Source organism: Histoplasma capsulatum (genome assembly GCF_000150115.1).
Source record: "Histoplasma capsulatum G186AR genomic scaffold supercont2.1, whole genome shotgun sequence".
Lineage (NCBI taxonomy): Eukaryota > Fungi > Ascomycota > Eurotiomycetes > Onygenales > Ajellomycetaceae > Histoplasma > Histoplasma capsulatum.
The window spans coordinates 2,833,080-2,848,436 of NW_025544801.1; the positions used below are offsets into that span (position 1 = coordinate 2,833,080).

A 15,357-nucleotide genomic window follows, 5' to 3' on the forward strand; every position below is an offset into this window, starting at 1 on the left:
TAGGGGCTGGGGGTTGTGAATGGGGATTAGGAGGGGACGAGTGGGTGCGTGCGAGTTGGAACTAACGTTCAGAGTCGGAATCATGACCACGTCGTTTTCGTCAAATTATCTTGACGTTGTGATTACCGTCGAGTATGAAAAATAGTGCAAGTGGGAATCGAGCTAAAATCAACTTGTAGAGCGGGGAAGGATGTCGACCTGGACTTAATTCACATTGCGTCCGATCCTGAGCGGTGGGCTTGATGGGCATCGCAACAATCGTGTTAATAAGAGTTGTGTTGAAGAAAAGGAAAAGGGCCTTCTCTCAATTTCCCAAACTGGGGCTTAGGAGATTGGATGTTACAACGATGAAGCTTCTCTCGCTGTGGTATAGCTGAGCGGAATGGATCAGGGACGCTTATATAGTGGTTTTGTGCCTCTATCCAGCGAAAAGGAAGACCACACATCGAAAAAGAGCTCCGCACGTCTAATATCCCTTCATCAGCCTTTTATACACACGGAGTTCATCCACAAATTCAATTCTTCCTTCCATCCGTATCTTATAATATCCCAAAAATGCATTCTCATTTCGCGCTGACTGGCTTCGCCGCTACCCCGGCATCCGCATTTCTCATAAAGCCAACAGCAAGGGACATGAATACCGACATGAACGTTGTCGTTGAACACATTTTTTTTTTCTTTTTTTTTTTTTTTAGGCGGAAGCGCATTCTGGGATTCCAGCAGGCTCTATGCCGTCAACTTTGCCGCGCGAACATGCAAGCCGGTCTGGATGACACGTATAGAGTTGGAAACATCGGAGCCAAATATGGCAAGCTCGACATCATCATAGATGTTGGTTTCTCGCTGAAGTTGATCAACAATCATGGGAACAACGACATCGGTGCTGCAGAGTGCTACGATGACCTGAGGGAGGAAATTGAGATGTATAACCACGGCGGGCGCACTACGTATGAGAACTAGGAATACAGGATGTGGTTGGAAGTTTCTACGAACGTGTTATATCGATGGACATTCGCGACGGTCTAGATGACGGCCGGTGCTGAGAAGTGAAGAACGGCGGTTGAGATGAGTTTTGGTGGGTTTGGAACTTGTTTTGCTCGGGGCGCATTAGGGATAGTAATTATGGATGAGTTGTTTGGTCCTGTCTTCGAGGAATCAGCCTGGATTTCCACGCCTATATCATTCATTAAGGCCCTGTTTATATATTTAGATTCTTTTCAGCATCGTTATACATTATTAGACCTGATTAGACCTCAATGTATAGATTGCTTATACTTACTAGCATGCATGGCTTAAGCTTTGAGACGACCCCTGGAGCCTTCGGCCAATCACGTGCCAATTTTCAACCTCACCACTTCAAGGTTCAGCGAAGCTACAGAACTTTGGACTACGTGACAAACAATTTCCTTTGCTTGAGGGCCTCTAGCCGCCAAAGATCCTCGATGAAAAGGGTTCCCCAATCGCAGAAACCATGCCCGGATAAACTTGTCTCCCATTGTGAAATACCCAAGCTCGAACAATAGACCGTATCCTCATTTGACTCCCTCAGTTCCCTGGCCGCAACGGTTGTGCTGAATACCGCCAATCGTTGAAAGTATGGGTCTCCTCCACTGGTTCTGCAGACTCTACTCCCTAGATACACTTGACACGCGTTTCACAACCTCATCAAACACGCCGCTAAAGGCCCTCCTTGCCAGCGAATCCCGAGCAACCGCTGCTGCGGATAATGGAGTGGTGGGACAGACGGACTCGAAGGAGTCTGAGAGCGGAAGCGGGGTGCGGACGAAAATGGAGACACGGACACAATTGGGAGAAATCCGGGGAGGTGGTTTTTCTGGCCGTTCGCTAACGACGTCCCCGCCGCGTTGGAAAACAGTCGAGTTTTATGTCTATTATGCCGTGTTTCTTATTGCGCTGCCAATGATGTTTAAGGCTGCCTATGATGTTTCGAAGGGTGAGTTTGTGGATTTGAGAAGCTGCCTTGCTTCTTTCCCTGTTTTGGTAGGCGGAGGTTCTTTGAGGCTTTTGAGGTAGGCCGGATTGGTTGTATGCTAATTTGGCTCGTTCACTGCGTTAAGAGTCTCACCCGATGTATTCGAAATACTCGCATCTTTTAGACGATGGCTGGCTTATGGGCCGGAAAGTCGTGAGTCCATTATACCTCTTTGATTTGTTTAACGGAGCGAGAGACCATATTCCTCTTTGAAACTTATAACTGACTGTCCCGTGCAGGACAATTCTGACTCACAATATGGAACCTTTCGCGATAACATCCCCTATCTTTTCCTGCTCTTGGTGATCCATCCTTTAATCCGGAGAGCAATAGACACCTTTTTCCCTTCAACAAGCACGAATTCGCGCTCTCCTCAATCTAGTAAAATCAGAGACGATGCGATCACCGGATATGATTCAGTGACTGCCGACTTGCGCCTGAAACGGAGGGTGATCTTTGATTATTACTTTGCCTTGGTATTTATTGCTGCCTTGCACGGATTTTCAGCTCTCAAAGTTCTGGCAATTCTCACCATTAACTATAATATTGCGACAAAATTACCAAGGAACAGGATCCCAGTTGCGACATGGATGTTTAACATTGGGATATTATTTGCGAATGAATTGTCCAATGGATATCCCTATGCAGACTTAGCGAGAATGCTTACTTGGACATCTTCCGCCTCAACTACAGGGCAAGTTAATGTGCTAGTTTCCTTCGGGAAATGGCTAGACAGCTGTGGCGGTTTGATCCCAAGATGGGACATTCTTTTCAACCTCACGGTACTTAGGCTTATAAGCTTTAATCTTGATTATTATTGGAGCCTTGATTATCGAGCAGCGAGTCCTGTGGAGGTATGGCATCCCCTTTCTAGTAGAATACAAACTCTGGGCCCCTCCCTAACGCGCAAAAGAAGAAACAACTTGACCCCTCCGCCCTGTCTGAGCGCGATCGTGTGTCTATCCCTGCCCATCGAAGCGCGTTCAACTTCACAAACTACGTCGCCTACGCTCTCTACTCTCCCCTCTACCTTACTGGTCCCATCGTCACTTTCAACGACTACATCTCACAACAACGCTACCAATCTGCCTCAATAACTAAAACCCGTACTATTCTCTACGGAATTCGTTTCCTCCTCGCCCTCCTTAGCATGGAAGTAATCATACACTACATCTACGTAGTCGCCATTTCCAAATCCTCCCCGAACTGGTCTGTCTACACTCCTTTCCAACTCAGCATGCTAGGTTATTTCAACCTGCACCACATCTGGCTTAAACTGCTGTTGCCCTGGCGCTTCGCTCGTCTTTGGGCACTTATCGACGGCGTTGATCCTCCCGAAAACATGGTCCGCTGTATGTCAGACAACTACTCGGCTCTCGCCTTCTGGCGTGGTTGGCACCGCTCTTTCAACCGGTGGATCGTCAGATATCTATATGTGCCCCTAGGTGGCGGTGGTGATAGACGCGCCAGAACTGGTACAAGCAACGACAACCGCAATAGTGGGCCGACTTCTCCCATCCTTGCCAAAGCGCGCAGTCTCCTCAATTTCCTCCTCGTTTTCACTTTTGTCGCGCTGTGGCATGACATTAACCTCCGCCTGCTCATGTGGGGTTGGCTCATCACCCTCTTCGTGCTGCCTGAAATAATCGGCACAACATTATTCCCCGCACATAAATGGCGCGACCGGCCGACGACGTATCGCGTGCTGTGTGGCGTGGGCACAGTCTTTAACATCTTACTGATGATGGCGGCGAATCTTGTTGGGTTTGCGCTGGGACTTGACGGTTTGAAGGGGCTTGTGAGTGGGATTGTGGGTAGTCTGGGTGGGCTGGTATATCTTATCGGCGCATGTTTGAGTCTATTTGTGGGCGTGCAGCTCATGTTTGAGATTCGGGAGGGGGAGTTGAGGATGGGGATAAATATGAAGTGTTAGGCCTTTTATTGGGTCTGGCGGTGAATGCGTGCGATGAACAGTGCATTCTTAGGTTTAGACATGGGATTACATAAATTTTTTTTAATTCATCCATGTCTTAGCATGGACTATTGCGTCGGAGCTTTCTTAAATGTATATATTATACCACATCAAGAAGCCAATACAGTGCATTTTCTTATTCCCCTGTCCGTGTCGCTTAGCCGTCTCACTCACGTTCTCAGGGTCTTTCTGACATCATAACGCTTCGTCCATATTGCTCCAGACAGTGGACCAGTAATCAAAATGAATACTGTCTTAATGCGAACCCCTCAATCTCCACGGCTCGTATTTTCCACACCTCTATGCCGTTAACGACAGCTTCTCTGGTCCTTTCCCCTCCCCATATCCTAAGGAGATAACGTGGTTTCACTTTCCCCAGGGTAGAATTTCCTAACCTCCGATCCGAGGTCCTGCTGGCCTTCACACCTCATAGCCCATGCAAATTTTAATAACCAACCCACTGATTATTAATAGTACCTAAATAATCCGGCCTAGAACTATCCCCGTAGTTGCCCAATCCTACCAGACTGGGCTGGTGGTTTCTCAAGCCATTGATCCCATAGCAATCATGAAGGGTCTCAACACAAAGAAGGCAGGGTAAATCTTATGTCTCAAGTTCCCAGTTCAGTGTTGGACATGGACTGCGCCATAGATATAGAAGTGGAAGAGGGCATAGTATGAATGTGTACAGGGAGCTTTCCTCTAGAGGCCAGTCATTCCCTGACATTTGCGCCCTACTGTTGCCCATTGCCGTCTCTTGTAGACCACGTTGTGCTGACATACGATATAAGCAGCGCCATACGGAATTAGAGAGCGTTGCTCTCACAGAGAAGAGATATTTCACTCAGTACGTTCAGCAGCCACCCGGCTCTCCCTAGGCATAAAACCGATCACACCTGGTTTCTTCGTGGATGCGATAACACTCCAACCCACACACCCGCACGCGGCACTTGATACATTTCACTCTGCCCCAATAGCCACATATGCTACAAAAGTGCCGTGGTGGTTTAGAAACTGCTGGTGTCCCCGGGCCACAGTCTGGTGGGGCTACCGTTGCAAGGGAGGCGTTGTATGACAGCGGTGGCTCTGCGAGGAGCAGTTGCATCAGTCTTTCAGAGGGGGCAGAGGGAATGTATGAGCGGAGAAGGGGGTCGTTATCATAATTTGAGGCGATTAGTTGTTGGTTTGGTTGTGGTTTCTGTATGGTGGAGGTGGAAGCGCGGGAGGAGGCTACGTTGGGTGGTTCGGAGGGTTGGCCTGTAGTACTACTTGTCTTGTTGGGTGTTGCTGTTGCTGGATGGGATGATGTTCGTGGCGTGCTGGGTTTACTGGATTTCAGAGGTGTAGAGCGAGCAGTGGCAGCTGTAGTTGTCGAAGATGGTTGTCCTGCTGCGGGGCTGTGAGATTGAGCTTGGGCTAGCGCAGCTTCCTCGTCATCTAGGTAATTTTTGAAGGTCTTTTGGGACAGGAGGATACGGCGGACGTTGGATGTCGTTTTGCCTCTGGGTTTATCTGCCGTGATTTTTCCTGAATATTAGCTGGTGTATCATTTCGTTTTCTTCATTCTTCCCTACGGATAGAAATACTTCAAATGCACAAAAGGGGTTTGAGGAGAAAAAAGTAACAAGAGGGAGCTTCGATCTATCTAACCTTTCGCTATCGCGCTCTTCTGCTTCGTCGGAATCGGAATATAGGTATCTTTATGATTTTCTCGATCAAGTTCCGCAATATGCCTTAGAGTAGCGGTATTTTGTCTTGAAGAAGACGCCTCTGCCCTTCCTATGACTCCCAGGTCACGTACGGCTCGTTTTCGAGCCCCAGCAGCCCTCCCGGTAGCCCTCCCAGTGTCAGTAGAGTTGCCATAGCGGGTGTCTGGGACGTACGCCCAACCAGGAGTGAGGTGCGAGGATGAGGTAGGGAGGATTTCTATTTTATTTAACGACATTGTGTATCAGAGGGCCGCGAGAACATTCAGGTAGCACTCTATGGAAAGATTATGTTCTAAGTGCATTGACGGTGAAGGTTGATAGTCTCGGATACATATTTAGCCGCGCGGCTAAGTTACTCTTGACTACTTTCTTTAGCCGCTGTACTTAAAATCCAAACCTGGCACTTTTCGTCCAACTATGGAATAGGAAATTTATATGCATGCAAAATAAAAGAAACCCCGATATGCAGCTGCCTACAGCGGAAACCTGGCATGTTCTGGCCAAAATGTTGTGGGTCGAACAGCGTCCAACGTCTTTACATTTTCTGGAACGCTCCAGATGCACATGCCGTTCCTCGGTATATTGAAATTGGGCCGTGTAATTAGTATTCCTTTCCTCCCCTGGGGTAGGTAGGAGATATAAAGACGCAATGGTAATACCATGGATCAGTAATTGTCTCCCATCTAAGCTTGATACTAGAGAAACGGAAAAAGTGATATAATGTATTGGCTCTAGAACAAAATGAAAGCTACTAGTTTCTAGGAACATTCTTGGTATCGTGCAAATGGGGATGACGAGCTAAGTAAAAGAGCTGATTGTAAAGCCGAATGTAGACATGGAATATAAACCATATGCCTCTTAAAAGAACGCATATTCAAAGTCTCCGAAATTGATCCCAAGTATATATCAATAAAATATGAAAGCGGAATGGTTCGCCAAAAAACATATCTGGCCATTACAAAAGGAGGAATACATTCGTCGAGAAACCACTCCTCGTCAGTATATCATTTCTTCTCCTGCAATTGGTCCATCTTGGCCTCTAAATCGGTCACGTAGGCGTTCAGGCGTTGCGTCGCGGCTTGCAAAGCCTATAATTCAATCCCCATATGACAACACGCACGGTGATGAGGGGAAAATCGTCAGTCTCCAAAGAATAACTGGTATGAGGGCAGATCGCGCACGAGGACAAAAGAAAACAAAAGGAGAAGATGACAAAAGGTATTAGTTTAAAAGCGGCAATGCTGGAGCTTTCATAAATCTTCCTCTTCTCATGGCTTTGGGAGTAACAAAAAAACATCCATCTCGCATCTCGCATCTAGTTCTAGTTTAAGCAAAGAGGAGTCCCATTCCATTTCTCCATGTCTAAATTATGAATTGAAACATCTTTCGCTTCTTTTTATTTCCGTCTATCCTCCATCCGTCTTTCATTCTATTCCCAACGTAATCATGAAAGGATTGAAAAGGAATAACCGCAGCATGGGAGATGTATGGAATTAAGGAGTTGAAGACAAAATCTGAACACCAAGACCGTGTTTATGCTCTTTATTGTGCAACGGGGGGTATCTTGATTTTTTTTCTTTCTTTCAAATGCAGTAACGTACGTAGATGTCTTCCGTCAACATCTCATTCGACACTCTATATTCATCCAGAATATAGTAATAAACCGACGTGCCCGCTACCGCAGTGCCAAAGAGGAAGCCGAATAGTCTGTTATTCCGTTCAATTCTACCGTGTTAGCCAAATCTTCATTCCCTACCACTTGGTAGTTCGCTAATAACGTACCCTCCTCTGAAAGCTCCTACAGGTTTTTGTACCGGTAAAGCTCCTGACTCTGCACTAGTGCTGCTATTCAGCAGTCGGCTGGTTGTTGAAAAGGGCATGCGCTGCGATGGGCGGATGAGAGGTGAGGAGAGGGTACGGCGGAAAAAAGGAGACATCGCTCGTATTGAAGGCATTGACACTGGCAGAGGTTTTAACAAAGGGACCGTAGAAAAGACACACAAACATACACAATGCCGTGAGATATAAGATAGGCGTCGCCTCTGTTGAAGAAAAGGCGACTTGGGCTGCGTGGTTGGGAAGAGTTGAAGCCGGGGTTTCGGGAGATTCTTGGGAAAACTCTCGTATAATTTTCTTCGAGGAAGAGTTGGAACAATTAGGGAGGGATTGATAGTTGACCAAGACTCATCAACAACGAGCGAAAGGAAGAAGTTTTTCCAAGGACTTTTATTTCTTGTTATATTTTGTCTTCGGACATTTCATTGTTTTGCCTTTTGTTTGAAATTGCGCCTAAATGCAACCCTTGATTCGTGGCTAGTTGTAGCCGGATTCGACAAAGTACAGTGACATCCTGATAGCTGTCATTCGTACAAGGCATCGAAGTACATATACGGGGTACATATGTGAGTGCAACGCCACCGCTAGAGGTTTTCCCATACGAAAATGAGTGAGGCACGATATTTCCATGTGGTTGTTGTATGCAACGATGTCAGGAAGAATATCAAATCACAGAAAATTGTTGAATGGTCTAACTAGTTATTTTCATTTTATAGATGCCCGCCCATTACTGAATTCAATATGTGACTTCAGATCTTCTCTCATATTTCACCTTTCAATAATCACTTCTTGTTGCACACAGTAGGCAGCCATCTCAGGAGATTCTAGACAGTTGATGATGATAGTTGAGACATTGAGTGTAATTGGATGAGTACATATATTTAAGAAAACAACAGAGTTGAGAAGAATTCCAGACACTGTTACTAGAATCAAGACATTTAAAGCCGTTTTAGAGAAGATGAGGATAAGCAGAATAAAAGAGTAGCAGTATTTTTTTTTTTTTTTTTAAAAAAAAAGCCCTTGATGATAATAACACAAACATTAAGGTGAGTATACTTATTCAGCTTTTGAGAGCGAAATATATCTTTGATGTAACTAGTTATATGGACTCAATGCGGGCGGGGGAATAAATATTTCTGCTCTTTATCAGGCTGACTCTGAGTATTTATCAGGGCGATGAGACTTGAGTGGAAATTGAGACAGAATACTACTTGATATCTGTGAAAGAGAATGAGAAGATATCAGAAATGTGTAAATGATAAAGAAGGGCTATATGTGACTTCTATATTAATGGCTTTTCTATCCTTTTTGAGAGCCCCATATTTTTCCTATTCCTTGATCAGTTTCGATATTGTATCTTCTTATATTTTCCTTATAAGTTATAACCTAAGAGCAACATTGACTGCTTTTATATATTCTGTTATTATGAGCACTAAAGATGAGCATTCGTAGACCATGTGGTTTTTAGTCCAGGCATGAGTGCCAATGGCATGGTTTTCTTTTTCTTTTTAGATAGCCAGCTCCCGCATCCTTTAAAGGGGTTAGGCTGTGTAGAACCTAGTGCATAAATAAATGAATGGAGCACACGAAATGATATTAAATTGGGAATGAACAGCATATACACAGGAAAACAATGCGCCCGCAAGCGCTCTACTTTAATTTGCTACTGTGAACTCATTAAACAGATCTGCCAGCAGATCCTCCTTGAAACATTCCAAATCAGGAGCCCCTAAGCTATACGTGCTCTCAAATGCATATATACTCAATCGATCGAAGAACGGCTTGAGCACCTTGTCAACTATCTCGTCTTTGGCAGTCTCCCGACTCAGTTCGGAATTAAGCCACGCATTTTTATATCCCTGACGGCGACTATTGTCATCACCATCATTTCCATTACCATTCCCAAGACCATTACTTGTCGAGCGGTCAATGCTGTCTCTTCTTGTGGTTGTACCCAGGCTTTGCGCGATCGAGTCAGCGAGAGCGACAGATTCCCACTGGTCTGGTGGATAGACCGCATCGATGGTATCTGTAACAAATAGCCATTCCTGAAGCTGGAATTCATCGGGAGCAATGAGAAGTAGAGTTTCAAGAAGCTTACAAGCTTGCAAGAGCGAGTAAGGGTTATACGTCTCCACCTGCTGGCCTGGGCCAATGGCTGAAATCGCATCTTGGAGTTCCCTGTTTACAATCGGCCAAAAGGGTGCAAGGTGGATGGTAGAAGTCTTCAAGACTAGTGCTCTGAGGACCATATATACTTCCGCTCGAGTCACGGAAGAAGGTGAAGATATGTGGGTGGCCATTAGGAGGTCTTCGAGCTTTTGGTGGACATTTGCGAGTTCGGTAGCGAAATGATCTTCGTCTGCAGCTAATATTAATAACGCCACTCGCCGTAAATTCAACTGAGCTTTGCGGTCAGCCTCAAGTCGCGCAGCTGCAGCACCTACGCCGAACATTATCCCGGCAGATGTTGGGGTCGATAAGCGAGAGTAAACGTCAGGCAATCGGTCTTTATCAGTCAGGACCCAATGATGAATCAGATCAAGCCAATGCGTCTGCACAAGCCCGACCTTCGTCGTGAAGAATTTGGTGTCGTTGAAAGCGTCGCCCATATCTTTCCGCCAGTACTTTGAGGCACCAGGAATCTTTGACATTTGTTGGAGGAGGTCGAGGACGCTTTTGTTCACATTTTGCGGAAACAGTCTTGAATGAAATAGTGGCGCTATTATGTTCGCTGATATATTTGACATTGCAGTGGATATCCTGTCTGATTCTCCCAGAGTCGTAACCAACGCGGGCATCACTGATGCGAGGATTCCAACTGTATCGTCAGGTCCAATGAGCTGCTGGCCTTTGGAAGAAGGCCTTGACGCTCGCTCGCTATCCGCTAGCTGTCGCGATGCCGCGATGGGCTCGTGTGATGAGCCTAATGGTTTGCTAGTAAGTATCGCCGTAAGGAGGCGCAGCAACAAATCCTACAGATATCAGTGAGCTTCAACTAAACTTGGAGGAAACATGGCTACATTGCGACTTACCCCGAGGTCTTTCCTCGCTCGCCGGTCGTCACCAAAATTAGTCCGATCCATCTTTTCACCCAAGACTGCACCAAACTCCATCAACCGTGGCAAGATGTGTCGATGTGGGAACGGGTTCGCTAATACATCACGAAGGAAAGTGGTGCAGTCTGCCCATATCTCGTCCAACACATCATCATCTAGTGATCTAGCATATGTCACGAGAAATGAAACTAAGTCAGCCTCGGATAGCCTGGATGTCATAACCGACTTGCGGCTAGGCTCCAGCGCAGTTGGGTCGGTTCGGCTGTATATGGAATTGAATATGGCTGGGATGGTTACTTTGGGTCGTGACCCATCTAGTGTATGAAGTAAATTAAACACTGATCGGGCTCCTGCCGTTTCATCTGCCGTTACTGCATCGTGCCACAACTGGACTAATGTCTCTAAACAATCCAAGGCCTCAGCATTAAATAGATGCTCTAAGATACGCCGCGATCGGTTTCTCATTCTCAACGAGGTATACTGAAAAGAAGAAATTGATTCGGGGTCCTGAGAGTTGTTAGAACGTCGAACGTTGCCCCACGACCAGATTGAGCAACACAAGCGGACAGTATCTTGAAAGCAAAGCAGAACAGTCAATCTGTCATTAGCAGTAGCGCTCCTAGAATGGTTTCCTTCCGAAGCGAACACACCGGAAACCATGTTTCCAAAAAATCCCTGAGGCTGGTCTGGGCTTTTCACGGGAGAAACACTCTCTTCCTCGAGAATTAAGCGTTCATGAGCCACTGCAATACAGTTCTCCAATCCCCCAAGCAGAGCCATGGTAACATACTCTGAACGCTCCCCAATAGATCCATTGGATTGTTTGAACAAAAGCTGGAGTTCATTATACGAGGCAATTATCCGTTGACACAAACATTCTACCAACGTCAGCAAGATTTGGAAAATGGTACCAGAGTACAATGGTAGGCATTCCACAAGAAGTTTGACCCATTTTTGCACTGCATTCTGCGAGGAGGTGGAGCTAAGCCCTTTTAGCAAACATTGTAATAGTTGTGGTGATGGCAGTGGAGCTACACCTCCTCGGAGCTCTTTTTCGGATTTCTCGCCAGTTAGCGATATACGTGAGATATTTGAAAGAGCATCGAGAGAAGCTTTCCTTCGAGTAACAGACGAAGGAACGTGAGGCTCTAAAGATCCCGGAGTGAATCGAATTTTCAATGCGGCTAGCAAGGTGTCGATCATGACAGGCTGGAGACTACTCCTTTTGTGGTCCAAGGAGAAGAATAACTGGTCGATTAGGAAGTTGTCCAATTCCATTTCAACGAGCTGCCCAGCGCCTGGTCCACTTAGAAGCTGGCGCATTACGGTAAAAGCTGCCAATTGCATCCGCTCTTCTTCCGAATGTGGCTCCCTGGTGGCCGTTATACAAGACGAGAGAGCTTGAATAGAAAGGCGTATTAAAGTGGCTTGAATACTTAGGCTCTGGGCATCATCTGAAAGTAACACTGTTAACTCCGAAATCCGATATTTGATATGGCCGAACTTACCATCAGTGTCAGAGCTTTTGCGGCATTTATCAAGTCCTGTAACGGTGTTCGTCATTAATATAGACCATCCCATCCGACTCAACGAGGATATCACACCGGAAGCAGTCTCGAAAAGATATCGGCATTGATTTGCTTCCCCATGCTCTGTGGGATGGCGATACTGGGATGTGTCTTCTAGATCCGATGCCATGAGGTATGAAAGATCGGTAAGTTTTGAAATTATTATGTCAAATATCCTAAAGTCGGATGGTCAACGTTAACAATAACAAAAGATTGGAAAATCGACGTTCTAGACCTACTTGTGCAGAGATGAAAGATCCGAAATCCATTCCTTGACCACCAGTGAAGCTTCACTGACAACTCCCGATAGCAAATCCAATACGAGAAATAACGGGCGATCGAGCATGGAGGACTGGTAGATAGATTTCGGATCTCTTGAGCCACCACTGTGTGAGTGGTAGTCGGTAACAGAGCGCACAGTTGAAGGATCAATGCTAATTTGCTGGCTATGATTCCATAGGACTACAAACTTTTCAGTTTCCTCTATCGTTGTAAGATGCGATGAATTGAATCCCTCGGCACCAACCATGATGGATGCAATGGATGCTTCAATCAAATGATTTTGCCATGTCACGGAATGCAACAGCCAGAGACATCGAACAGATTCCACGTGAAATTTGGGGCTCAAGGGCGAGAGAAAGGCCCAAAGTTTCTGAACTAATGGCGGGATAATATCGGATACCTGCTCATAAGAAATATAGAATCCGGGTACGTGGATGGAGTAAAGAGTCGTCACAATAGAGCACATCGATGAAATCATAACAAAAGGTAACTTTTCAGTAGACTTAGAGAGAAGTTTGTGATACATGGTTGAGAAGAGTCTCCCGTTTTTAACGATTTGGGATTTGCGGATCTTATTGAGGAGGGATATAAATATGTTCACCCGATCTTTCAAGTGGGAGTGGTTTTCCGATTCTAACTCAGCCAGTACCAGAAACTGGGCTTCTCGGAGAAGTAACTCGCCTATATCACGGTATGAGAAGGGCAATGGCGGTAATTTGAGATTTGCTTTGCTTGTCTTGTAGAACCCAATTATCGACTTGATAATCTCTTCGCTGGCAATGTCGGGGAATTCCCCAAGAGGTTGATCATGTCGAGTTGGATCTGTCACAATTCCATCGTGAAATACTCTGTCTGGAATCAATTCCAAGAGATGCTTGACTATCAGTGAAGTCTCGTTCAGTGCTGCGGACTGAATGTTTTGATGATCAAATCCACCCTCAGTACTTGACGAAATAACCCTCATTTTAACAAGGAGCGCTAACAACAATAACGGGATGTGGGAAATGAGCATTTCCTCCTCCCCCATATTGAAACGGGAGATAATAAAATTCGTGAGCTTAAGGTCTTTTATGGCACGGCCAGATCGAGTTTGAATGCCCGACGGATCAACGTGAACAAGGGAAAGGAGCTCAGAGAATATCAGGCTGCTCTCAACTCCGTCGAAAAAAGCACTTGCACTTCTAAAAACCTCTTCGAAATTCGAAGTTGAAGACGCTAGTTGTTCATATTGTTGAACGCTACGCATAACTGGGAGGAATATTGCTGGAACAACTAGTTCTCCCACTTCCCAGCGATCCATCAAAGACAGTGATATCTTGAGCGGCTTTGCTCTTTCTGGAGGATGAAGAGAATTGCGATTTATCATTGTCTTGATGCTTTGAACAAGGGGTTTTAGGCCGAAACGACTGAAGTACTGGAACTTCGCATTTTCGTAATCAAAGACACGGCTTGCCTCATGTCCCGAAGATAACTGCGGCTCTGCTTCACCAAGACTAAGTTCTTGCGCGCCATTTGACGTTTCCGGGCCTAAAAACCATGACCAGAGGCGGCGATTTAAACTCATATCTCTTCTTGTCACCACGCCGGCGGCTGCCGCAACTAAAATCTCGAGGTCATTTGGAGTGGTCCGATTTTGTAATACGGGAGAATGAAGGGGTAAATGAGTAACAAGAAGATCCAAAAAGTTTCTCTGCACAAGAAGCTGTTCATCAGAAAGACCCGTCGCAAAGCATCGAATTAGTAGCCCCGGCTCTGGCATAATAATGGAGTCTGCTATTGAAAGTAAGCTAGAGCCTCTATCTGCTTTGCCGCTTTCCGAGTCTATCAACCATGGGCTTGTTCCACCAAGCTTGGGAAGATAGCGATTCAAATATGCAAGCACACCAAGTCTCCGACTTGGGTTAGTTATGGAGGCGAGGAAGAGGCATTGCCAGAAGTATTGGCTGCTAGTGTCGTTATTCGAATCTGACAAAGAGTCTTCCCTGAGATTTATTTTCCGAAATTTGTTCACTATCCTTATAGCGGCTTCGAAATCTTCACTTGTTTCCTCCTCTAGCCCTGGAAGCAACGCTAGGATAATGGATTTTAATGCTGGGCGGAGTGCTGACGGGTCCAAATCAACTATATAGGCCTCAACCAAGGAGAGAAAAAGCGGTCGAACGGTTAACGATGCGAAAGATAGTGTGGGGGCAATTCCAGGTAGGTAGAGTGCAAGATCTCGGGACAGGCGATCTGGCTAAAAGGAATTAATTCTCAGTGTGTAACGTTTGGAGATTCTATGAATCTAGAGACTTTACCTCAAGGATGGAGAATATATAGCCGTAGACCTCCAGGGCTTTCTGGTGAACTCCAGATGGGAGCGAGGGATTGAGACATTGCGCCAATCTTCGCGCAACAATTGTTTTGCTTGGAATGATGGGTAGAGATGGCGGATGAGATTGTAGAGCCTATTCGGAAGAGGAGTTGAGCATTCGCAGCCAAATACTAAACGAAGCGTGAATATACCTTCAACAACCGACTTAGGAACGAGATGTAGTCTGCCCATTCCTGGAGAGCAGTGTCAAACAAGGATAGGGCTCGGTCAACGCTGGCGGCATAACGGCGGTAGTTTTTATCCTTTATATGTATTTCTGTGATCACAAAAGGTGAGCAAAAATCCACCTCTGCGGGGGTGAGCGACATACGATCCACTGCTTGAGCTCGAGATTTCGGCTGCGATGCCTCAGAGCCGGATGGAGACGAGGACCGTGTTAGGTCGCCCGGATCAAGGCCCATTGTGCCGAAGTGGAAAAGCTGTATTAGGGAATAGGTTGACCATCATCCTTTACAAGGAGAGGCTTCTGTTGTGGAATCGACTGAGGGTAAGTTTGGAGAAAGAAGCCAAGTATTTTTTATCTGGATGTTGTTGATGCTTGATTTCCACGCCAAGCGGCTCCCT

The 15,357-nt window shown here is 45.9% G+C and overlaps 4 protein-coding genes across 4 annotated transcripts; 1 reads left to right on the forward strand and 3 right to left on the reverse strand.

Moving 5' to 3' along the window:
• Nucleotides 1-1,428: 1,428 nt before the first annotated feature.
• Nucleotides 1,429-3,926, forward strand: HCBG_00919 (glycerol uptake protein; the record flags this gene model as incomplete). The annotated part of the gene is made up of 4 exons (XM_045427969.1): nucleotides 1,429-1,954; nucleotides 2,079-2,146; nucleotides 2,233-2,847; nucleotides 2,907-3,926. The coding sequence occupies 4 exons, from the start codon at nucleotides 1,597-1,599 to the stop codon at nucleotides 3,924-3,926; spliced, it is 2,061 nt and encodes a 686-aa protein (XP_045291944.1).
• On the reverse strand, nucleotides 3,313-5,941 carry HCBG_00920 (uncharacterized protein; the record flags this gene model as incomplete). The annotated part of the gene is made up of 3 exons (XM_045427970.1): nucleotides 3,313-4,739; nucleotides 4,862-5,477; nucleotides 5,616-5,941. 3 exons carry the CDS (start codon nucleotides 5,908-5,910, stop codon nucleotides 4,700-4,702), a joined length of 951 nt encoding a protein of 316 aa, XP_045291945.1.
• Nucleotides 5,942-7,257: 1,316 nt separating this feature from the next.
• On the reverse strand, nucleotides 7,258-7,931 carry HCBG_00921 (uncharacterized protein; the record flags this gene model as incomplete). The annotated part of the gene is made up of 2 exons (XM_045427971.1): nucleotides 7,258-7,381; nucleotides 7,457-7,931. The coding sequence occupies 2 exons, from the start codon at nucleotides 7,609-7,611 to the stop codon at nucleotides 7,258-7,260; spliced, it is 279 nt and encodes a 92-aa protein (XP_045291946.1).
• Nucleotides 7,932-9,130: 1,199 nt separating this feature from the next.
• Nucleotides 9,131-15,194, reverse strand: HCBG_00922 (dopey; the record flags this gene model as incomplete). The annotated part of the gene is made up of 8 exons (XM_045427972.1): nucleotides 9,131-10,485; nucleotides 10,546-11,076; nucleotides 11,137-12,023; nucleotides 12,078-12,313; nucleotides 12,377-14,655; nucleotides 14,717-14,866; nucleotides 14,925-15,049; nucleotides 15,104-15,194. 8 exons carry the CDS (start codon nucleotides 15,192-15,194, stop codon nucleotides 9,166-9,168), a joined length of 5,619 nt encoding a protein of 1,872 aa, XP_045291947.1.
• Nucleotides 15,195-15,357: the final 163 nt, after the last annotated feature.